The 23,441-nt window shown below is 58.0% G+C and overlaps 3 protein-coding genes across 5 annotated transcripts; 2 read left to right on the forward strand and 1 right to left on the reverse strand.

The window, feature by feature from the left end:
* Positions 1 to 436: 436 nt before the first annotated feature.
* On the reverse strand, positions 437 to 7,552 carry PLEKHJ1 (pleckstrin homology domain containing J1). 2 transcript variants are annotated; one of them, XM_083879919.1, is made up of 6 exons: positions 7,409 to 7,552; positions 6,164 to 6,231; positions 5,092 to 5,158; positions 3,380 to 3,470; positions 3,189 to 3,252; positions 437 to 896 (listed from the first exon to the last, which is right to left on the reverse strand). In XM_083879919.1, the coding sequence occupies exons 1-6, from the start codon at positions 7,500 to 7,502 to the stop codon at positions 741 to 743; spliced, it is 540 nt and encodes a 179-aa protein (XP_083736045.1). In that variant the 5' UTR covers positions 7,503 to 7,552; the 3' UTR covers positions 437 to 740. The 2 variants fall into 2 exon arrangements, with proteins under 2 accessions (XP_083736045.1, XP_083736046.1); XM_083879920.1 differs by having other exon boundaries at positions 765 to 2,745.
* A 53-nt stretch (positions 7,553 to 7,605) lies between these two features.
* On the forward strand, positions 7,606 to 17,124 carry SF3A2 (splicing factor 3a subunit 2). 2 transcript variants are annotated; one of them, XM_083879918.1, is made up of 9 exons: positions 7,606 to 7,651; positions 10,033 to 10,197; positions 11,108 to 11,179; positions 11,451 to 11,497; positions 12,291 to 12,400; positions 13,662 to 13,711; positions 14,327 to 14,467; positions 15,489 to 15,557; positions 16,651 to 17,124. In XM_083879918.1, exons 2-9 carry the CDS (start codon positions 10,072 to 10,074, stop codon positions 16,981 to 16,983), a joined length of 948 nt encoding a protein of 315 aa, XP_083736044.1. In that variant the 5' UTR covers positions 7,606 to 7,651; positions 10,033 to 10,071; the 3' UTR covers positions 16,984 to 17,124. The 2 variants fall into 2 exon arrangements, with proteins under 2 accessions (XP_083736044.1, XP_083736043.1); XM_083879917.1 differs by having other exon boundaries at positions 7,650 to 7,729.
* Positions 17,125 to 19,112: 1,988 nt separating this feature from the next.
* AMH (anti-Mullerian hormone) lies at positions 19,113 to 23,009 on the forward strand (the record flags this gene model as incomplete). The annotated part of the gene is made up of 5 exons (XM_083880265.1): positions 19,113 to 19,677; positions 20,681 to 20,859; positions 21,475 to 21,595; positions 21,753 to 21,945; positions 22,103 to 23,009. 5 exons carry the CDS (start codon positions 19,113 to 19,115, stop codon positions 23,007 to 23,009), a joined length of 1,965 nt encoding a protein of 654 aa, XP_083736391.1.
* Positions 23,010 to 23,441: the final 432 nt, after the last annotated feature.

Consider the following 23,441-nt stretch of genomic DNA (forward strand, 5'->3'; position numbering starts at 1 on the left):
TTTGTTCCCCTTTAGCCAGCAGTGCCAGCAGTGTAACAAACCCACAGGCTGCCAGGGATGTGTTTAAACTCAGCGCTGGAGGTCACAAACACCTCCTGAGCTAATTTCCTGTAGGGTTTAAAATGAGACACAGCCCAAGCTTCACCCAGAGCCCCCAGCCCCTGACCCAGCTCCTGCTCCTACACAGGTTTGTCACCTGCCACTGCCCAGGCTCCAGTACCCAAACCAGTTGGAGTAGATGACCTTTAAAGGTTCCTCCCAGCCCAGAATCTTCCCTGATTGTATGAAAAGTCCTCTCCAAAGGCCCTTGTGGAGCCATCCCCAGCTGGCTCCTGAGCAGGAAAAACCCCTGGTGCCCCTGGGCAGGTCCCTGAGCTGCCTCCAGCCATCCCTCCCAGGGAGGTTTGGGTGTGATACAACAGTTCTGACCATCGCAAAGATTAAAACAGGATTTATTGGGAATGTTCACTGTACAACAGAGAAATGGCCTCAGCTGGCTCTCAGGGAGCCTGGACCCAGCTCTAGCTGAAACACAACAAGCAAAGTCATCAGAGTGTGAAAAACAAACAGTTGTCTATAAATCACCAGCAATGATGCAGATTTCAAAGTCTCTACAAAGTACCATTCTCCCTCCCAAAATCCCACCCCGTGTCCCAGCCCTACAATGGATCTGAGTCCCTGGGCCTGGCCTGGCCCCGGCAACTCTTCACAGCTTTTGTTGTACATTCAGTCAAGAAATGTCATTGGTGATGAACATTTAAACCAGTGTTGGGTTTGCTCTTGCTCACCCAACTGTTCCCTGGAACAGAAAATAAACCTCCCATTTTCTGCACAGTGACAGTGGAGGGTGGCAGCTCCACCTGGGGAAAGGTGTCCAGCGAAGAGGCCACCGAGCCCTGCAAGGCACAGGTGACACATTTGCTACAGTGGTGGCAGGCCCAGCTGAGAACTCAGCCCTGCTTTGTAAAAATGCAGGCTGGGCACAACTAAAATGCACTTTGGAGTCATCCAAGGATACTGAGTCCCTAAAGCACAGCTCCTGTGTGTTCCTGCTCTTAATCCCTCGCTGCTGCTTCCCCTGGAGCTGCCATCTGTCTGCAGCCCCCCCTGGTTCTGCTCCCTCCCTGCTGCCCTCAGCTGATCCCTCAGGGCAGCTGCCCTTCGGCTGATTTTGGTAATTTCTGGAGCAAGCACCTGGAATGATTCAAGGGAAAAGGAGTATCTGGGGAGGGAAAAGGGGAAAATCTCAGCTTTGAGATTAAAGCATCAGTGACAGGCATCACTCCTGGTACTCAGCTGCATGAGGTAAAGAGGGAACACCAAAGGCTGCACTGTGGGCTCTGGATTGGGCATTTATTCCCAGCCCAAAGAGGAAAAGATCCCAAAATTCTCTTCAATCCCAGCTCAAAGGCTGCTCCACCCCCTCCCTGGGCTGGGCAGCTGGAGGGGAACAACGCCCAGAGCTGCAGCTCCCAAAGCCCAGGCCAAGCCCCAGCCCCTTTCCTGCTGCCAGCAACCTCTGACAGAGACACCTGGGACTTTCCCAGAGGCCTTTCCTGGGGGTTTTCCCAGACTGGTTCCAGGAAAGCTGCTCTGGCAGTCAAGAATCTGGGTCTGCTGCAGCCCTGGGTGTGGGGAGTGTCCTGATCCCTCATTTCTGGGCACTTTTCCTTGGTGCAGCCAGAGCCAGGGCTGGTCCTATGGGGATGCTGTTCCTAATTCTTATCTCTTCCCTGCAGGAGCTCCAGGACAGGCAGCCTGGGCTCCCTGGCAGCTCACTGTGACCTTGGCAGTTTTCTGGTCTGTCCCTTTGGACAAAGGGGACGCAGAGAAAGGAGAAAAGCTGCAGCAGCGGCTCAGGGAATGAAGGGTTAATGCCTGGCTGAGCTGGTGCACGTCCTGCAGCTCCATCCTCCAGCCAAAGGGAGCAGCTCCTGCCTCTGCCAGCTTCTCCATCTGCCTCTCCTCCCTGGGAAGCTGGATCACTGCAGAGCTCTGCAGACAGGCAGGATCACACAGGGCTCTCTCTCTGTCTTTGTTCCCTCGTGTTCTGCAGCTTTGCCCTTTTGGATGGGCTTATCCACCCCCCAGGAACTACAGCACCTGCCCAGGGGAGGGAAACTCAAAGAAGACCCCAAAAGGCTGTGGGTGCACAGGGCTGCTGCCTTGGCACAGACCAGCAAATGCCTCTCTCCATCAGCTGGAGCTGTGGCTGAGCTGGAGCAATTCCCACTCCTCCCTGGAGGGGGTTAAACCCTGGAGCCCAGAAATGCATCAGTCACAACATCCTCTTACAGGCAAGGATGAGCCCAATGGCTCCTGCAGGAGGATCCTGGGCCAGGGAAGCCCAGCAGCCCCCCAGGACAGGGACGAGCAGGGAAAGGGCTGGAGCTGGCTCAGGTGGCCCCAGCAGGTCCTGGAGGAGAGCAGGGGCTGGGAACTCTGTCAGGCCCTGCCTCTGCTCATCCCAGGGCTGGGGGGCTCTGCTCCCACTGCAGCATCCATGGAGCAGCTCAGCCTCCCCAGCTGGGGAACTGGGAATGTGCAACGAATTCCCTTAAAAACCAAAACCAACAAAACTATTTGGGTAATAAATAAAAGAGTCACGTGGTCACTGGGGGGAGCTGCTGTCCTTCCCAGGGGGCTGAGCCAGGAGCCACTCCCAGCCAGGTGAGAGAGTTACTGCCTGTGTGTTCCCAGCTGGAAACGAGCTTCCTCAGAGATTCCATACTGCTCCAGGGGGTCCTGTGGGGGCACAGGGAGGCACCACTGAGATGCAGATAAAGCCCAGAGGCCCTGGGACACACAGGACACAGCAGGGACCCAGGGGAGCCACAGCCACCTCCCTCCCTGCAGCAGGGATGCTCCCAGAACTTGGCAAGGGTTGAGCAGCCATAGATCTGCCCAGGGCTGGTGTGAACTGTTCCAGAGAGCCCCTGGGAGGCCAGGGCAGCTCTGGACCTGTGCAGCTCCAAGCTGGGGCCACTCCAGCACTGGAATGTGTGCACCAGGGTGGAGTGAGCACCCAGGGGAAGGTGCTCAGGCCTGGCTGTGGAGACCACAGCTCCTGATGGGATCTGAGATCTCCTTCCCACACACAGCCTGGGCAGGACTGGCAGCATCAGCCCCTGCTGCCACCCAAAGCCATCAGTCAGCACCTGAGAAGTGCCCTGCAGGGACTCACTCACCTTCCCTGTCATCTTCTGGATCTCGTTCCGGTAGAAAATCAGGCTCCTCCTCAGGAACTCGTAGCTGCAAGGCAGGAACAGAGCACGGGGAGGGCTGAGCAGAGAAGGATGTGGGGAAGTTCCCCTGTCCCTGATCCCAGAACACAGCCCAGAGCCCCCAGCACTGCCCTGGCTCCAAGGGCTCAGCCCACCTGGCTCTCCTGAGTGCCTCGACCCACTCCTGGCACTGCTCCTCCGTGGCACACTCAAAGCAGTATTTCCTCTCTGGCTCCTGGATAAAACCTGTCAGAGACAAGGAAAAGGCTCCAGGCAGGTCCTGGCAGAGCTGCTGGTGCTCCCCACCCTCCCTCCCCAGACTCTGCCAGGCCACAATTAGCAGCTCTGTTAACTAAGATGAGCTGGGAACGAGTCTGGAACCCCAATCTCCATCCCCTCTCCCATTCCCTGCGTGCCTGGGGCAGCTGCCCACAGCATTTCGCAGCTTACAGCAGCCAAAGACCTTGGGAAGAGCAACTTCCCAAACTGAGGGTGAACTGAACTGGCCCAGCATGGCCAGATCCAGGACTGACTCCCTGAGGCCCCTCACAAAGACTCCAGGGATTTAAATCCAAGTGAGAACCAGCCCTGAGAGAGGAACTAGGACACCTGCAGGGAGCAGCCAGCTGAGTAGTTAAACTGCACTGGGAGGAGGTCCTGAGCTGCCTTTGCTGAAGGCCTTTGGGAATGTGGTACTTACAGGGTACTCCCACCATGGAGAACAGGGCCTGGTGCCACTCCAGCTCCAGAACAGGACAGAGCCAGGACATGCCACCAGCTCCTGTCCCCAGAGCTCTCAGAGCATACCCTCAGGGCTGCTGGGTCAGGCTGCAGCAGCACCTCAGGATGTGCTGTGGACATATATCCCAACACCAGGAACTGCTGTGTTCCACCCTGCTCAGGAATACTCACCCACCAGAGTTCCCAACATCCCTAAAGCCCCAAAATCCAGCACAGGGTGCTCCGGGCTCAGTGTGCTCAGGCTGTCTGAGGGTCCTTTGGAAACAGAGCAGAGCCACAGCTGTGCCTGGCAGCCAGGCCAAAAGATACGGGGATGGCCTTGGAGAAACATCCTGTTATTGTGGCCACATACCTCTGGCACAGGGGAGGATAAAAGGCTGCTCCCAGGGGAGCCAGCCCAGCTGGAGCCGCCACAAGGACAAACAGGGGAGGACGGGGCTGGAGCAGCTTTATCTGAGCCTCTCCAGGACTTTTTTTGGATGAAATGCAGCAGCACAGAGCAGATCTGTCAATAACCAAGCTCCCCCTGCCAGGGATTCCACAGGCACCCAGTGGGGTCTGGCTGCCGTTGGTGCAGCTGTGCAAATCCCCCAGGCTGTGCCATGGAATATCCCTGAGATGCCCCTGGGGTGGGCCACAGGCATAGTGAGGAACAGCTGGCAGCTGAGGAGGGGAAAGGCTGAGGAATTGTTCAAGCTGGAAAAGGCCTTTAAGACCATCAAGGCCAACCATCAGCCCAGCACCACCTCGGTCACCACTCACCCCTGTCCCCACACGTTTTCTCAACACCCCCAGCGATGGTGACTCCCCCACTGCCCTGGGCAGCCTGTGCTGTACTTCCAAACCTCTTTGGTGAGTAAATTTTCCCCAATATCCAATCTAAACCTGTCCTGGGCGCAGCTTGAGGTCATTTCCTCTTCTCCTGTCCCCTGTTCCCTGGGAGCAGAGCCTGAAGGGCCCTGACTCAGCTGAGGGAGAGGAGAAGGGCTGGGGGCAGTGACCCCACTGAGGGGAAGGGCTGAGTGTCCCCACTGTCACCAGAGAAACAGGGAAAAGCAGGAACTGAGCAGTAAAACATTTTATGTCCCACAAGGGGAAGGCAAAGGGGAGCACAGGCAGCACTCACTGATGGAGAAGATGTTCTCCTCCTCTTTGGTGATCTTGCAGTGCTCCAGCAGCAGAGCTCCAATGGGCTGGAAAACACATGGAGAGAGAATTTAACCTGCAGTGCCCCCAACACCACGAGGGCTGAGCCCACAGTGCTTCCCCTGGAGCCTTTTAAGCAAATTTCACAAGCTGGTGCCATTTTTAAATAAATTCAGTCTGGTTGCACCATATTTTGTGTTCCTTTAATCGACCTTTTCATGCCAGTCTCACCTCTAGCACTCTGTAATTGTTAATTAGATGTTAATCACCTCTACTGGCTCAGATTCAGCCTGGCCTTTATCACTCTGTGATAGCAGTGAAGAACTTTTGCTTTCTAAATCAAAGATGAAGCATTTACTGTGACACCCAGAATAATCAACACTGAGCTGTGTAAGGGCTGTCCTGGAGCCTTGCAAGACGTTAAACAGTGTGAGGAGAGCTGGAGCAGCTCAGGATGAACAAAGAACCACCTGGTACTACTCAGGGACGTGGAGACAGAAGGTGACACTGGCCATGAACAAGAGCAACCACAGGAAATCCTTGTTCGAGTGACATAACGTGCCAAAAGCAAATCAGGCAGCAGGGAAGGGACTGAAAACCCAATTTTTCTTGTGTTTCATAGACCTCCTTGGGTTGGAAGGGACTTCAAAGCCCATCCAGTGCCACCCCTGCCATGGGTAGGGACACCTTCCACTATCCCAGGGTGCTCCAAGCCCTGTCCAGCCTGGCCTTGGACACTGCCAGGGATCCAGGGGCAGCCACAGATGCTCTGGGAAATCCATTCCAGGACCTCCCCACCCTCACAGGGAGGAGTTTCTTCTCAATATCCCATCCCTGCCCTCTGGCAGTGGAAGCCATTCCCTGTGTCTTGTCCCTGCATTCTTTGTCCCAAGTCCCCCTCCAGCTCCTGGAGCCCAGCTGAGCTGATGGAGGAGGAGAGGTGGACACTGTTCCAGCTCTGTCCCTGCACCATTTTCCCAGCCCACATAATCCACACACAGAAAATGAAAAAAGGAGGGGAACAAACCCCACCCACGAGCCCCAGCCCCTACCTCGGCCTCATCGGTGCGAAAGTAGAAGAGAAAGTTCACCACGAGCTTCACCAGGCGCTTCTTCAGCACTGCAGGGACAGCAGGGCAGGGCTGAGACACGGGGAGCAGGGGAACCTGCCAGGGCACTGAGCCCCCCAAAGCTCCCCCTGCACCCACCCCGAGGCTGCTCCCCCAAACAAAGGCTCTGAGGGGCCTCAGGGTGACAAAGCCCCTGAGCAGCTTCTCCAGGGCACTCAGAGCTCACAGCAGCAGCACCAGCAGGGCCTCAGGCACTCCAGGAAAAGCTCCAGATCCCGGGAGCCCTGCCTGGAGCTGTCAGCACAGGTGTCACCTCCAAAGGACAAAGTCCACCAGGTGCTCAGAGGAGGAAAGGCCCAAGACAAGGGAGTGAGTACAACACTCCCATGCTGGTTTGCAAGGGAATTTGCTGGGAGGTTTCCGGGAAGAGCTTCTTCTGCAGATCCCCTGGAAACTGGGATCTCCCCGGCCCCAGAACCTCCCTCCAAGCCCAAACTGGATCCCACCACTCGTGCTCCCCATTCCCACACTCCAACCCTCCCAGTCTGCCTGTCCCCAGCCCTGTCTCCCAGCACTCCCAGTCCTGCCCATCCCCTCTGCCCAGTGCTCCCAGTCCTGCCCTGATTTCCCAGCCTGGCTTCTCCAGTATCCTCAATCCTCCCACCAGCTCCCCCAGTCCCTCTGCAGCCTTGTTCCTCAGTAACTCCAGTTCTGATTCTGCAGTCGGGGCCTCTCAAGCAGCCCCAGTCCTTCCCTAGTCCTGCTCCCAGTTTCCCACTTACGATTCCCCAGTTCCACCACCCAGGGCACCCGGCCTCTCTCCCAGTCCCCCCCAGTATCCCCAGCCCTGATTCTGCAGTCGGGGCCCCCAGGCACCCCCGGTCCTGGCCCACCTCCACCTGCCTCCCCCCCGCCCTCCAGCCGTGCTCCCTCTCCCCCTGCCTGCCCCAGTGCCCCCAGTTCGCCCAGTCCTCGCCTGTCCTGCCCCAGTTTCTCACTCGTGATTCTCCAGTGTTCACTGTCCCGCCACCCCAGTTCTCCCACTACTCCCCGTTTCCCAGCCCGGATTCCCCAGTACCCACAGTTCTCCCAGTCCGTCTCCAGTAACCCCAGCCCTGACTCCCCACCCGGGTCCCCTCAGGTCCCCCCGGTCCTGCCCCGACAACCCCATCCCCGATTCTCCGCTCAGGCCCCGCCGCTCCCGGCCCCGCGCGGACTCCCCCTCACCGTTGCTCTTCTTGGGGACGCTCATGCGGATCTCGGCCGCTTTCTCGGCGGGCTGGCGGGCCAGGGACAGCAGCTCCCGCTCGTTGTAGCGCATGGCGGGCCCGCCCCGGCCCCGGCCCCGGCCCCGCCCGGGCCGCCGGAACCGCTCGAGCGGCCCCGGAACCGCTCCCGGGGCGCCGCGGGGCCGCGCATGCGCCGGGGCGGGAACGCGCATGCGCCGGGCGGAAGCGGGGCCGCGCGCAGGTACGGACCGGGGGCCTGAGGGGAGAGGAGGGGAAGCGGGGGGCTGCAGAATCGGGGCTGGAGAACTGGGTGTGCTGGGTAAGGGGGGTGTGGGAGAGCTGGGTAAGGGGGACCGGGAGTGCTGGGTAAGGGGGACCGGGAGTGTTGGGTAAGGGGGACCGGGAGTGTTGGGTAAGGGGGACCGGGAGTGCTGGGTAAGGGGGACCGGGAGTGTTGGGTAAGGGGGACCGGGAGTGCTGGGTAAGGGGGACCGGGAGTGCTGGGTAAGGGGGACCGGGAGTGTTGGGTAAGGGGGACCGGGAGTGCTGGGTAAGGGGGACCGGGAGTGTTGGGTAAGGGGGACCGGGAGTGCTGGGTAAGGGGGTCTGGGTGTGCTGGGTAAGGGGGGACCGGGAGTGCTGGGTAAGGGGGGACTGGGAGTGCTGGGTAAGGGGGGACTGGGAGTGCTGGGCTATCTGGATGGTGGGTGTGGGAGGGGGAACTGGAGAACCACGAGTAGGAAACTGGGGGCAGGACCACGGCAGGATTGGGGCTACTGGGAGGATCAGCAGGGCAGGACCGGGGACAGCTGGGGGGCCCCGAGGGCAGAACTGGGGAGGAGTTACTGGAAAAGTACTGGCGAAGACGCACTGGGGGAACTGGGTTCCCTGGGTGGGAGGACTGGGAGTACTGGAGAACCTGGGCTGGAAAACAGGCTACTGGAAAAGGAGGGACTAGGAGAATTGGGGTGGTGAGGCTGGGAGAACTGGGGAATCATGAGTGAGGAACTGGGGTAGGACTAGAGCAGGACTAGGGGTACTGGGAGCATCAGGGGGCAGGACTGGAGTTGCTGGAGAACTGAGTGACCTGGGTGGGAGGACTGGGGATAGTGGAGAATCACTGGGAAAATGGGGATAGGACTGGGAGGATCATGAGAAGCAGGACTGGGGGTATCTGGGAGCCTCAACAGGAGAATCAGGACCAAAGTTAGAGGAGAAGGACTGGGGAAGAGACATTGGGAGAACTGGGGGAGGTAGTGGGCAGTCCAGGCTGGAAAACCAGGGGTAGGATCAGGACAGGAGTGGGAGTACTGAGTGAGGAGGGACTGGGAGAACCAGGCATCTTGGGGTAATGGAGCTGGGGTAACTGGAGAATCACAAGTGGGAAACTGAGGTAGGGCCAGGGAAGGACTGGGAGGAGCACCCGAGTGGGAATCACTGGGCCTTGACTGAGAATCAGGACTGGAGTTACTGTAATGTGTCTGGAGAGGGACTGGGGGAGAGACACTGGGAGAACTGGGTGCTCTGAGGGGAAGGATTTGGGGTTCCTCAAAAGTCTTTCCAGTGTTTGGGCTCCATGTGGGGAGGTCTAGGGGGGGCTCTGACCTTTCTGAGGGCAGGGGAGACTCGAGGACCTCACCTGGGGCTTGGGGACACTGCTCAGAGCCTCTGCCCTTGTTGGGGAACCTGGAGGGCTCTGACCCTCCCCCGGTGCTGAGGCTGGCAGGCGGTGGCCCTGGGGCTTTGGGGGGTGTTGTGGTGGTGGGGGAGCAACAGACCTGGGGCTGGAGAGGGGGGAGCTCTTGGTGCCTCAGCTGAGGGGGGAAGGCTCCTTTGGGGGGTCTCAGGGAGCCTCTGCTGGGACTTCTTGGCCTTACTGGGACCCAGCTGGGCTTGGGAGTAGCTGAGGAGATGGGAAGGGGGGATTTTCTGGATCCTTTTACTCTGAGTTGGTGCTACCAGATGTGCTCCATGTGGGATTGCATCCCGTGGCATGTGCTCAGGGTGTGTCTGGGGCGTCATCCCCATCCTCACTGATAGGGCCGAACAATTCTCTGGTTCAGTTATTGTGGAGTCGCTGCAGCCCCTTGACATAATACCCAGGGTCTGGCCTTGGCAGGACAGACCATAGTTACCTGCCCAGCCTGGCAGAGAGAACTCCCCAATGGTGCTCTGTACACCCTGGGTTCCCCCCTCCCTGATGCCCCTGGCCCTGGTTTCTCCTTTCCCCTGTGTCTCCATTGGTTTTGGGACCCGGTGCCAGCCCTGTGTTCCCTGTGGGACAGTGGCCTTTCCTGCCCTTTGTTCCTCCCCCACACCTCAGGGTCATTGGCTGCTAAAGCTCATACTTCACCCTGACACCGGCACGTGTTCATTCCTTTTTGCCTGGATTTCCCTTTGGCTCCTGGTAATAAACTTGGCTGGGACTGACCTAGTGCTAAGGTCTCCTTGCCTCTCGGGCTGAGCCAGCCTCATGGTGTGTGTGATGTGTGAGCTGAGTGTTTGCCTGAGTTTCCCCAAGTGGCCTTTCCACCGGAGAGGCTTTTTGCGATCCTGGTTCCAGCTCCACTCCTAAATACATGACGCTACAAGTTATCACACTCCTTTCCCTCCTTTTCGCAGACTTTCTCCAGGAGGAGCTGAAGCCCACAAGTCCCCGCCATGGATTTCCAGCATCGCCCCGGGGGTAAAACCGGCAGCGGGGGCGTGGCCTCGGCCTCCGAGAGCAACCGGGACCGGCGGGAGCGGCTGCGGCAGCTGGCCCTGGAGACCATCGACATCAACAAGGTGGGGACAGCAGGGCCTCCACAGCCCGGGAGTCACAGTCATGGGAGCCCAGATGGGTTTGGGTTGACAGGGATGCTAAAGTTCATCCAGGGACACGCCCCACTATCCCAGCTTGCTCCAAGCCCTGTCCATCCTGGCCTTGGACACTTCCAGGGATCCAGGGGCAGCCACAGCTGCTCTGGGAAATCCATGCCAGGGCCTCACCACCCTCACAGCCAATAATTTCTTCCCAATATCCCATCTAAACCTACCCTTAGTCTATTTGAACCCATTCCCCCTTGTCTTGTCCCTCCAGGCCTTTTTCCAAAGTCCCCCTCCAGCTCTCTTGGAGCCGCTTTAGGCTCCATGGTCACCCCAGAGCCTTCTCATCTCCAGGCTGAGGTGTGGATTGGGTTTAAATACTTCTGTTTCTGAGCATGTGGGGTTAAATGAGGAATATTTGGGACACATATTTGTGTGCTCTGCCAGCTCTTGTGTATCCATCTATTTCCAGTCTCTTCAGGGCTGGTTTGGGTTGTGGTGTTTCTTGCTGCAGTCGGGAATTCTGTCACTAGTGCACACAGCTGCTCTTGGTTCTCTCTGCTTCCTCCTCCTAAAGCTCTCCTGTGCTGTTAATTTAAAATCTGAACTCAGCTACAGGATGCCAGGATATCCTGAGCTGGGAGGGACCCACAGATCCATCAGTGCAGCCCCTATCCCTGCACAGACACCCCAACAGTCCCAGCCTGAGCATCCTCGAAACGCTCCTGGAGCTCTGGCAGCCTTGGGGCTGGGACCATTCCCTGGGGAGCCTGGGCAGTGCCCCAGCAGCCTCGGGGGATAGAACCACTTCCTCCAGTGCAGAACTCTGCAGTATTTTGCCATTTGCCAATGGATTTTGCTCATAACTTGTCTATCATTCTTTTCCCAGGACCCCTATTTTATGAAAAATCATCTGGGCTCCTACGAGTGCAAGCTTTGCCTGACGCTCCACAACAATGAGGTGAGGGGAACAGCTGCCTGTCCTGATCCCAGCAGCAATTTGGGAATGACAGTGGCTTCAGCACCTGCACAGTGTCTGCTGAGACATGAGGGGTGGTTAAACCTGGCAGTGGGTGACAGCTCAGCAGCTGAGAGCAATCTGCACTTTTGGAGTGAGATTCCTCCGTGCTGAGGATTAAAACATTCCCTTGTCAGGGTGTGTTACAATCTCCCTGTGACAGGAATGTTTCAGTCATGGCTTCATTTAACTTCTACGTTGGTTTTTATTTCAGGGGAGTTACTTGGCACATACCCAGGGGAAGAAACATCAGACCAATTTGTAAGTCACCTCTACTGTAACTTTATTCTCCATTATATTAATATTAATATTATGATATTGGGTATCTGTAGTCTTTGACCTCCATTGCATTCTGCTTGATTGTTCTTTTACTGTGGTTCCTCATGCAGCCAGGAGGAACAGCCTGGATCTGCTTGAAAAGTGGTGCTGAAAATCTCCAGTTTAAGCTAAAGTTCAAATCCAGTTGTGAAATTTCTGAAGGAAGTAGGAGAAAGTTTTAAAAGCAAATTGTCTGAGTCTAGTTAGAAGGACCTCTGCCTGCCAGAGCTCCAGGAGCATTTGGACAACGCTCTCAGGGTGGGATTGTTGGGGTGTCTATGCAGGGCCAGGGGTTGGATTTGATGATCCCTGTGGGTCCTTCCAACTCAGGAGATTCCAAGATTCTGTGATTTGGATTTGTCAGTACAGGTTTGGAGGAGCTCGTAAGTTTTATTTTAAGGAATCTAGTTTGCTTTGGTTTATCTCTGTGGGTTTGGCTTTTTTTTTTTCCTTTTTTTTTTTCTTTTTTTTTTTTTTTTTTTCCCTTCATTTTGATTTCAAGAATTTAAGTCTTCCCAAATTCATCTGTGGAGCCTGGCCTCAAGGTTATCGTGAGGGTGGATCAGATGATTGAGTGACAGCCTTTAGCTAGGGGGAGGATGGATACAGCTGGGGAAGGGAAATGGGATTTCCTGGCATGATTCCTGTGAAATGCTGTGCTGAGGGATTCAATCTGCCCCTGGTATCCTTCAGGAACAAAGGCAGGTAACCCTTAAATTCTGAAATGAATCCCCAGGGCCCGACGAGCTGCCAAGGAAGCCAAGGAAGCCCCTGCCCAGCCTGCCCCAGAGAAGGTCAAGGTGGAAGTGAAGAAATTTGTGAAAATTGGGCGCCCAGGTTACAAAGGTGAGTCAGGGGTGGCCAGGAGGACCCTGATGGGCAGTACCTGCAGTGCCCTGCTGGGATGTGAATTATTCATTAGTCTTTTTAGTAGTTCTGCCCATTAATAAGATATGGGCTCTTTCCTAGAGTCCTTTTATTGTTTAAATTGCTTATGGAACATCTTTTTATTGCTGACAGGCAAGGGAGGATTACTTTAATAATAGATGGGTGTGTCTCAGGCTGCCAGGGAGATGATGGCATTTCATCTCTGCTTCTCTTGTGCTGCAGCACCTTTCACTAATGCTGTAAATCACTCACTCCATTGCAGAACTCACGTTGTATTTCCTGAAATCCCATCATTTTGGCCTTCAGTACAAAATTTGGCTTTTTAATCTCAGCAGTGCTTTGCCCCACAGCAGCTGAACTTCAGTAGAGGAGAATCATGGAATAATTTAGGTTGGAAAATACCTTTAAGATCATCAAGTCCAACAGTAAACTTAGCACTGCCAAGGCCACAACTAAATCATGTCTCCAGATGCCACATCCACAGATGTTTTAACACTCCTGGGGTGGTGATTCCTGGACAGCCCCTTCCAATGCTTTACAGCGCTTTCAGGGAAGGAATTTTCCCAATATCCAACCTAAATCTGGCCCAACCTGAGGCTGTTCCCTCTCCTCCTGTCCCTGTTCTCTGGGAGCAGAGCCTGACCCCCCCCGCTGTCCCCTCCTGTCAGGGAGTTGTGCAGAGCCACAAGGTCCCCCCTGAGCCTGAGCCCCTTTCCCAGCTCCCTCAGCCTCTCCTGGTGCTCCAGACCCTTCCCCAGCTCAATTCCCTTCTCTGGACACATTCCAGCCCCTCAGGGTTCTTCTTGGGCTGAGGGGCCCAAACCTGCCCAGAGCAGCAACACAGAGCCCAGAATGGTTTTGGGTTTAAGGAAGGGACCTTAAAGCCCCTCCAGTGCCACTCCTGCCATGGGCAGGGACATCTTCCACTGTCCCAGGGTGCTCCAAACCCCGTCCAGCCTGGCCTTGGACACTGCCAGGGATCCAGGGGCAGCCACAGCTGCTCTGGGCACCCTGTGCCTGGGCCTAACCACCCTCACAGAAGTAGCTTTGGTTAAAGATAATGTAACATTTTGTTTGAAAAGCAGGAGAAAAATCTTGTAATATTCAGTTGTTGGAAACTTTGTGTTTCCCGGGGCAAATTAATGCTGCTCTCACCCTGCTGCCCTGCTGGGGGAGGTTCTCAGATTTTTTTTTTTTTTTTTTTTTTTTTTTTTTACAGTCACCAAGCAGAGAGACCCAGAAACAGGCCAGCAGAGCCTTCTCTTCCAGGTAAGGGCAGGGTTAAAACTCCTTGTCAGGGTTTTCAGGTAAAACTGCTAAATGAGCAATTCTTTGCAGGACCCATGAAATTAATAATAATAAGGAGTTCCTAGTTTCTGCAGCTGATTGTATTGAGCAAATCCCTGAGCTCAGCTGTCAGGCTGTGTAGTGTGAGGTGGGATGAGATGAGATGAGATGAGATGAGATGAGATGGTCTCAGAATCGCAGGATAGTTTGGGCTGGAAGGGACTTCAAAAATTATCTATTTCTGCCCCCCTGTGATGGGCAGGGACATTTCCCGTGAGACCAGGGTGCTCTAACCTGGCCTTGGACACTTCCAGGGATGGAGCAGCCACAGCTTCTCTGGACAAGCTGTGCCAGGCCCTCCCCACTCTCACAGGAAGCAATTCCTTCCCAATATCTCTCCTAAATTTCACCTGGTTTAGTTTGGGGTCTTTATGGTCCCTCCCAACCCAAACAGTTCAGGGATTCTCAGCCCTTCCCTCTGCTGTTTGTTCCCTTTGTGTTGGGGATTGCTCTGGGCATGCTCCATACTGGGGAATGTGTTTGGAGCAGAGGGTGTGGTGCAGAGGGGGGGTTGTTAATGCTGCCCTGCCCCCCCAGATCGATTACCCTGAGATAGCTGAGAGCATCATGCCCCGGCACCGCTTCATGTCGGCCTACGAGCAGCGCATCGAGCCCCCGGACCGGCGCTGGCAGTACCTGCTGATGGCAGCTGAGCCCTACGAGACCATCGCCTTCAAGGTGAGACTGGGACACCTCGCACAGAAAACCTGGCACAGAAAACCTGGGAGAGTTCCCTTCCTGCCTTAGCCAGGTCTAGGGAGGGGATTGTCCTGCTCTGCTCTGTGCTGGGGTGGCCTCACCATCAATGTTGTGTGTGGTCACTGCCATGTAAGGAAGATATTGAGACATTAGAGAGTGTCCAAAGGAGGGACATGGAGCTGGGGAAGGCTCTGAGGAGAGGCTGAGGACACTTGGCTCGTTCAGCTGGAGCAGAGGAGACTAAGGGGAGGCTCCTCGGGGGCTGCAGCTCCTCCCGAGGGGAGGCAGAGGGGCAGGGGCTGAGCTCTGCTCTGGGACAGGGACAGGAGCCCAGGAAGGGCTGGAGCTGTGTCAGGGCTTGGGATGGAGCTCAGGGAAAGGTTCTTCCCCCTGAGGCTGCTGGGGCACTGCCCAGGCTCCCCAGGGAATGGTCCCAGCGCCAAGGCTGCCAGAGCTGCAGGAGCGTTTGGACAACGCTCTCAGGGATGCTCAGGGTGGGATTGTTGAGATGTCTGTGCAGGGACAGGGGTTGGATCAATGATCCCTGATGGTCCCTTCCCACTCAGGATATTCTGTGATTAATTCTTGATGAACCTTCTGATGTCTGTGCTAACCTTCAGGGGTTAATGGAGTGGGAAGGGGGGTCAGGAAGATGTGGCTGGAAGTCATTAAACCCCACTGAGGTTTGGTGCAGGACTCTGGCATGAAAAACAGACTGAGCTGAGCTCTGGGGAGCTGTGAATTCCCTGTGTCTGACACAGACAGGAGCCTCCTGGGCTTCGCTCCTCAGCCTCTGTGCAGATGTTCAGGGAGGGATTTTTGCTGGTTGTCCTTGACCGATAGGGGAGTAACTTAATTCTTTCCTGCCCCCACCTCTGTCTAATAACAGCCCTGCACGGCCTGGAATAACTGTTCTTATCTTACAGGCTCTGGGGCTAAAAAGGGCCTTTGAGCTAATCTGGTGCTGCTAAGAATAGCTATGTGTTCTCTTTTGGTGCAGGTGCCAAGCCGAGAAATTGATAAAGCAGAGGGAAAGTTTTGGACTCACTGGAACAGAGAAACCAAACAGGTAACTGAGGTTTTGTAAGGTCTGTCCTTAAGGAGAGCAGAGCAACTTCAGACAGTGACATCAGTTCTGTCCTGCTGCTTCTGATGTTCAAATCTCCATTCCCTCAATGCACCTGTGCAGCGAGAGCTCCTGACAGAGATCCTCCTGTGTGGGATCTTGGAGAGGATGAAATTTTTGGCAGCAGCAGCAGGATGGGGCATAAATATCCAGAGAAAAGGAGGCTCAGGGGGACCTTGCTCTTAAAAGTGGGACAGGAGGGTGCAGCCAGATGAGGGTCAGGCTCTGCTCCCAGGAAGCAGGAGAAAAGGCCAGAGGGAACAGTCTCAAGCTGTGCCAAGGGAGTTTAGGTTGAATATTGGGAAAATTCCTTCACTGAAAGTGTTGTCAGACATTGAAACAGAGTGGCCAGGGCAGTGGTGAAGTCACCACCTTGGGAAGTGTTCAAAAACATGTGGATGTGGCATTTGTGGACATGATTTAGTGGTGAATGTGGTGGTGTTGCTGAGCTGATGGCTGGACTTAATGATCTTAAGGTTAGGTTTGGCTTTTCCCACTTTAATGGTTCCATTATAAATGTGCCACACCATGTCCTCTCCTGGCTCTGGGCCTTGTGTTCCCTGCACACACCTGGCTGAGGGAGCCTGGGGCTGGTGGGGCTCCCCTGTATCCTGTGAGAGCAGGGGACAGTGCCTGGGGAGTTCTCTCCCCTCACAGGGACCTCAGTGCCCAGAGGAGTTAAAATCTGAGACAAGACTGGTGCCAGTCACAGCTGCTGCCAAGGCTGGTGCATCTGAGGGTAACAGGAGGGGCTTGAGCTGTGCTCTGGGGCAGAGAGCAGCTCCTGTGTGCTGGCAGAGCTGTCTCCAGGCTGCTGGGGCACTGCCCAGGCTCCCCAGGGAATGGTCCCAGCCCCAAGGCTGCCAGAGCTGTTTGGACAACGCTCTCAGGGATGCCCAGGGTGGGATTGTTGGGGTGTCTGTGCAGGGTTGGACTCAGTGATCCTTGTGGGTCCCTTCCAGCTCAGGATATTCCAGGATTCTATGAATCTCTTGATTTAATTGTTCCCTTCTCTCTGCTTTCCTCCCATTCCCAGTTCTTCCTTCAGTTCCACTTCAAGATGGAGAAGCCCCCGGCGCCCCCGAACCTCCCCCCGGGGCCCCCGACGGTCAAGCGGCCGCCGCCCCCTCCCCTGATGAACGGGCTACCCCCGCGGCCGCCCCTGCCCGACTCCATGCCCCCCCCTCCCCCTGGGGGCATGGCCCTGCCCCCCATGCCCCCCTCGGGGCCGGTGCCGCCCCCCCCGGTGCCCCCCCAGCTGCCCCCCGCCCCCGGGGTGCCCCCCCCCGCCCCCCTGCCCCCCATGATGCGGCCGCCGCTGCCCACGGAGGGGCCGGGCACCATCCCCCCTCCCCCTCCCTCCAACTGAAGCCCCTCCTGGACTCCATTCCCTGGGATTTGTGTCCTTTTAGCTGCAGCTCACCCCCCGTTCAGGGAACAGCTCCTTTTTGTATGTATGGAAGCTTGCCTGGATTCTCTAGGTTCATTAAAAGATTTTTGATTTTCCTTTCCCTCTGGTTTCCTGGGCTGCTGTGAGTTCACTTTCCTTACCCCTCAGATACAGGAAACATTCCCAGGCTGGTTATATTTTGGAAATTCTCCATAGAAGAGGCAAAGGATTGGGAATCTCAAGGCACCCCCTCCTGACTGGATATCTCCATCAGCTTGGATGTATCCTCCTCAGGCTGCCTGATGAGTGTCCCATTAATTATCCCCCATTAATCAGTTTTGATTCAACCAAAGCCCTTCATCTCTGTTCATTCACTGAGGGGGGATGTAGAAAGGCTCCTGTTAGTGATATTGAATCTTAGTTTATTATTATAATTCATTAAGTGTCAGTACTAGGGGGTAGTACCTGCTGTCACACGATTTTATTGTGTGTTCTCCTCCCACTGACAGCTCTGTTCAGGCAAGTTTTTAGTTCTCTGTGGGTTTATTTATCCTGAATGTTTCCTTCCAACCATCACTTGGTTCCCATAGAAAAGCAGCAGCAGTTCTGCCATTTTTCTGGCCTTTCCCAAGTTCTTGAACTGGGGAATCTGGGGCGGGGGAGGGGGGGGTGTCAGTGGGTGAGGTTGAGGCACCACAAGAGCCCTACAGCTGCACCCCCTTGATGGGGGAATCAAAGCCTTCATCTCTGCTGCTGCTGGGCTGGGCTGGGCTGGTCCCAGTCAGACACAGAATCCCAGACTGGTTTGATTGGGAGGGACCTTAAATCCCACCTTGTGCCACCCCCTGCCATGGGCAGAGACACCCCCCACTGTCCCAGGTTGCTCCAAGCCCCATCCAGCCTGGCCTTGGACACTGCCAGGGGTCCAGGGGCAGCCATAGCTGCTCTGCGCACCCTGTGCCAGGGCCTGCCCACCCTCACAGCCAAGAATTCCTGCCCAATATCCCATCTAGCCCTGCCCTCTGGCACTAGGAAGCCATTCTCTTGTCCTGTCCCTCCATCCCTTGTCCCCAGTCCCTCTCCAGCTCTCCTGGAGCCCCTTTAGGCCCTGGCAGGGGCTCTGAGCTCTCCCTGGAGCCTTCTCTTCTCCAGGTGAACACCTGCAGCTGTCCCAGCCTGTCCCCAGAGCAGAGGGGCTGCAGCCCTTGGAGCAGCTCCAGGCTTTGTCAGCTGCTGTAAAGTGACCTCAGACTCCTCCAGCCCTCGCTGTGGTGTCCATGTCCTGCTCTAGTTTGGGAGCTCTGTCTGTTCTTGACAATCCTGAGCTCCAGACTGCAAAGACTTGGAAAGAGAAGGGTCTTCCCTTCCAGAGAAGGGTCTGGGACTTTTTTTGTTGGGACACTTTCCCTTGCCAAAATTAGGAGAGGCCTTAGGTGGAGGGCAGGTTCCCAGTGTGGTTTAGGCAGGTGCCATTGGCAATTCCAGCTGTTCCAGTGAGTCTGGGCATCTCATGGAGGGAAAAGTCCTTGCAATATGTGTGTATGAGGCTTTCTAAGGGGGGTTCTGAGGGCTCAAAGTCCTCAGGCTGCTGCTAACCCAGTGATTGTCATTCCCAGGATGAAACCCTTTTCCAAGGCAGCCTGTCGGGCTGCAGGGTGTGAGGGGAAGATTTTCCATACATTTACTTATTTCAGCCCATTATCTGCCCCTGTCCCCCTCCTCCTGCTCTGGCTCGCTCTCCCCTCCCGGTGTTTCAGTGCCGATGGGGTTGTACGTGCCAGTCCCCATGAGGATCCCATTCCAGACACTCATCCTCCTTTAGAAAACATCCAAAGTCAAGGCCGTGCATCCCTAACGAGTGAGTGCAACAGCTTCGATTTTTGCACGTTTCCAAAACGAGCCGCAGACCCAAAAATAGAACAAAAAAACGTTTCTTTGCCACCTCCCTCGCTCCTCTGCAGCGCGACAGCCCCGGGGCGGCTCAGGGGAGGCGGTTGTGCCTCGGCCACTCAAGGCCACCCGTGGTTAAAAGGGAGACGCCGTCCTCCCTCCTCCTGCCGAGGGCTTGGGATGCGTGAGCTGCTCCAGGGAAGAGCCGAGGTGGAACCATGAGCGCTCTCAGGGGGCTCCTGCTGTGCCTGGTGCTGCTGCTCCCCTCGGCAGCTCTGCCCAGGAAAGAGGAAAGGGATTCCCTGATGGAGCTGAGCCTGCCGGAAGGGCTGGGGCTGGAAGCAGAAGGGAGAAAGGTGGGAAATGGAAGTTTACAGGAGGCACCCAGGTCCAAGAGGGATGCTGCCACTCGCCTCTTCTCCAAGCCTGAGCCGGGAGCCAAATGCCCGCAGGGAGTGGCTGAGGAGGGGGGCCCGGGCTGGTCCCGCTCCAGCCTGCAGCCCTGGCCCCTGGGCGGCCTGGAAGGGCCCGTGTGCAGGGTGAGGATGGAGCAGGGTGGGGCCACCCCGAGGCACATGGAGGTGGTGGGTGTGCTCAGCCACTACGAGAGCAGCTTCATCAAACTGCTGAGACGGCACCGGAGCTGGGACGGGAACTTCCCGGGCACCTTCGGGCTGTGCTGGGCCGGGGAGGCAGCGGCTGCTCCCCATCCCCTGCAGAGGATCCACGAGCACCTGCTGGAGCCGGGGCTGGACAGATTCCTCGTCCTGCACCTGGAGGAAGGTTGGTGGGAGAGCTCTGCATGCTCCGAGGTGGAGCAGGGAGGGGAAGGATGCAGGGCTCGGGATGGTGATGCTGTTTGCTGGCCTGAAGTCAGGGATTTAAACACAGAATTAAATTTGAGGGTTGGGTTCCCTTTAAAAACAGCGAAGTGATGGAGTGAAATGTTTCTGGGCATGGCAACGTGGCTCTGGCACCTGTCCCCACCTCTGACCAACAGCCAGGTGCCACATTCCAGCCGCCTTTGGGAAACGCTCTCAGGGATGCTCAGGGTGGGATTGTTGGGGTGTCTGTGCAGGGACAGGGGTGGGACTGGTAATTCTTGAGGGTTCCTTCTAGCTCAGAACATTCTGTGATTCTTCGTGGCTTCTGCTCTGCTCTCGTGAGTGTTTCTCACTTTCTGTGGATGGGTTTGGATCCCATCCCAGCTCTGGGGAGAAAGGAGGGGGTCGGACCCGGCTCCTCCCGCTGTGCTGTGAGCCCGGCGTGGGCTGTTCTCCTCACTCTTGGGGCTGTGGAGCAGCCCGGAGTCCTGGGCTGTAGCTTCAGCCTTATGGGAAAACCTCAACACACTCCCCTGTCCCATCCCGGTGCTGGAGAGGGAGTAACACTCTCCAGTTTAATCCGTAACAAGAGGGCGTTGACCGTTTCTTTCGTCCTGAAATCTTCCTCTTCTCCCGGGATTTGGATTTTCAGCTGAACTCAGCAGTGCCAGGCAGTGGGGAAGTGGCTCTTCCCCGAGCAGTGGGGAACCACAACGTCCCCGAGCCACTGGAGAGCAGATTCCCCTGGGATCTGGGGGAGGAGCTCCCTGCCCGCCGGGTGCAGGGTCTGTCCCGCTCTCCATCTCCCTGGAGCCGGGACGGGATTTGCTATGTCCCTTCCCCCTGCCGGCTCCTGTCCCAGGTGTTCTGCTCCTTGCCTGGGGACAGTGCTCGGAGCCCCTTCCTCAGCCCCGGAGCCCCGCGGGCCGGGGGGATTCACGGCCGTGTCTCCCCCGTTCCAGTGCAGTGGGAGGCGCAGGTGAAGCTGCGGTTCCAGCTGGTTTTCCAGGCGGAGGTGGGCCGGGCTCTGGGAGAGCTGCAGGCGGCCGTGATGCTCTTCTACCTGGGCCACCGGGCGGGCCGGGGCTCGGGGCACCCGCAGGAGCTGCAGGTCACCGGCCCGGGGCTGCTGCGGGACCAGGTGGGTCCGGGCCCCGGTGGGAGCGGGGGGCGGTGCCCCGGCCCTGCTGCCCTGGGCCTTTGTCCTCCCTCCCAGCCCATTCAGCAACCCCTCCCGGTCCCTCTGCTATCCCCTCCCATTTCATTCATCGCTCCCCCCAGACGCTTTGCTATCCCCTCCCAGTCCATTCACAGTCCCCTCTCAATCCATTCACAGTCTCCTCCCAATCTATTCAGAATCCCCTCCCAGCCCCTTTGTCCCCCCTCCAGCCCCTTCGCCAACCCCGCCCCGTCCCTTTGCCATCCCCTCCCAGCCCCTCCGCCCCGTCTCCCGCTCCTGCCGGGCCTGAAGATGGAGCTCTTACCCCGTCCCCAGCAGGGGCTGCCCGGGGTGCCCAGCCCGGTCTGCGGTCCTGATCCCCCGCCTGCCCCTCGGGGGTTCAGTGGGTTCCCTGCACCCCGCGACCCCCGGGGCAGCTCTGGGGCTGGGGCGAAGCTCCCGGGGGTCCCCACGCTCTGTGTCGCTGCTCCTGGGTGACCCGGAGCCCGCAGGGACCAGAGCGGGGGCTCATGTCAGTGTGTCCCCCGTGATGTCTCACCCACCCCTCGGGTTTCTGTGTTTTCTGTCTCGGTGCAGAGGCTCTGCCTCTCCAGGGACACGCAGTACTTGGCCCTGGCAGCCGCCGCAGCCTCGGTCACCCGCAGCGCGGAGCGGCTCCGCTTCTCGGCTTCGCTGACCATCCACGGCGGAGCGGGAGGTAGGGACGGGGACACCCCGGGGACACCCTGGGGACAGCAGGGCACCTGCCCTCGTGTCCTCGCTCGGACGTTTGGGGTCCTCTGAGTCCCACGAGAGGCGGTGGGGACGTGCGGGAGACCCCAGAGCAGAGTCCTCCCCTCTCGCTGCCGCAGCAGGTGCCGCCCTGCCCCGCTCGGAGGTGCAGCAGCTCCTCTTCGGCTCCGATGACAAATGTTTCACCCGGATGACCCCGGTGCTGCTGCTGCTGGCCGAGTCCCGGCAGCTGGAGGAGGAAGAGGATGATTTGGCTCCATCCTCCTACCTCTCTGCTGAGAGGGTGCTGGACACGGCTCCGTACCCACAGCTCAGGTCCGTGGCCGTGGCTGCAGGACGGGAAAACACAGGGGCTGGGAGATGAACTGGGACGGGGCAGCCCCAGCTGTGGGACCATGGACGGCTGTAGGGCACGGCCTGGTGGGACCCCCGGGGTACACGGGGCCCCTGTGACTCTCCTGTGTTCTTGCAGCCCACCCCAGGCCGGGCCCGAGGAGCTGCCGACCCCCACGGCCCCGAGCCAAGGCAACGCCTCGTCCCCCGGCAGCGCCCAGTTCCTGGGGATCCTGACCCGCTTCATCCGGCAGCTCCTGAGCTCCTCCAGCGAGCCGCCCCCCCAGCCCAGCGCCCACCACAGGCTGGACTTCGAGGTGATGGAGACCCTCCCTCACCAGCTGCTCAACCTGTCGGAGGAGGCGGCGCTGGAGCGGCTGGTGCAGTCGGAGGAGCCCTCGGTGCTGCTGCTGCCCCAGGACAGCGGGGCCGTGCTGGAGCAGCACCTGGGGGACTGGCAGCCCGAGGACACCGTGCTGCAGCTGCTGCTGGGCAAACTGCAGCTGGTCATCCAGGAGCTCAGGGACATCCCGGCTTTCCGAGCCAACGCGGCGCTTTTCCAGCACCTCCTGACCTTCTGCTATTACCCTGCGGGGCCGGGGCAGGCCGGGGCGGCCGAGCGGGGCCCGGGCTCTCGGAAGCTGCGCACGCTGCTGCTGCTCAAGGCGCTGCAGTCGGTGCGGGCGCGCTGGCAGGAGCGCAGGAAGGTGCAGCGGCAGAACCGCAGCGCTCGGCACCAGGCGCACTGCCGCCTGCAGGAGCTCACCATCGACCTGCGCGACCGCCACTTCATCGTCATGCCCACCGTGTACGCGGCCAACAACTGCGAGGGGCCGTGCCGGCTGCCGCTGTCCACGCGCGTCCCCAGCTACTTCTCGCACACGGTGCTGCTGCTGGGCGTGCAGGAGCGCGGCTCGCCGCTGCGCAGGGCGCCCTGCTGCGTGCCCGTGCGCTACTCGGACCAGCTCATCATCAGCCTCTCCTCGGACGGCCTGGAGATCCGCAAGTTCCCCAACATGGTGGCAGAGGAGTGCGGCTGCCGGTGAGGCTCCCGCCGGCCTCCCCGCCCGCCCCGGCCCGGCCCCTCTCCCGGTTTGCCCTCCCGGCTCGGGATCTGGTGCTTCTCGCCAGAGACGGGAGCTCCCCGCGTGTCCTTTCCCCGTGGTTTGGCTCGTTAGCGTCGCTCTGGTTCTGGGTTCATCCACGCCTGTCCCTGGGGCCGCTCCGTGTTCCTCTGGGGCTGTCCCCGCTCCCGGGGGGCAGTTTGGGCTGGGCACGGGCACGGCAGGGCCGTGGGGAGGGGGCAAAGCTTGGCAGATCCAGGCAGGACCACTCTTATTTATCCCTCACTCTCTGCTCCTGTAGTGGCTGGGAAGGGCAGGTGCTGCTCCCTCCAAGCCTTGCAGCGTCCTCTGGCCATTCCCAGCCCACGGCCCATCACTGCTCCCCCCGGCTCCCCCTGTGACAGCAGAGCAAGA

Source organism: Zosterops lateralis, assembly GCF_965231275.1.
Source record: "Zosterops lateralis genome assembly, chromosome: 29".
Taxonomy (NCBI): Eukaryota; Metazoa; Chordata; class Aves; order Passeriformes; family Zosteropidae; genus Zosterops; species Zosterops lateralis.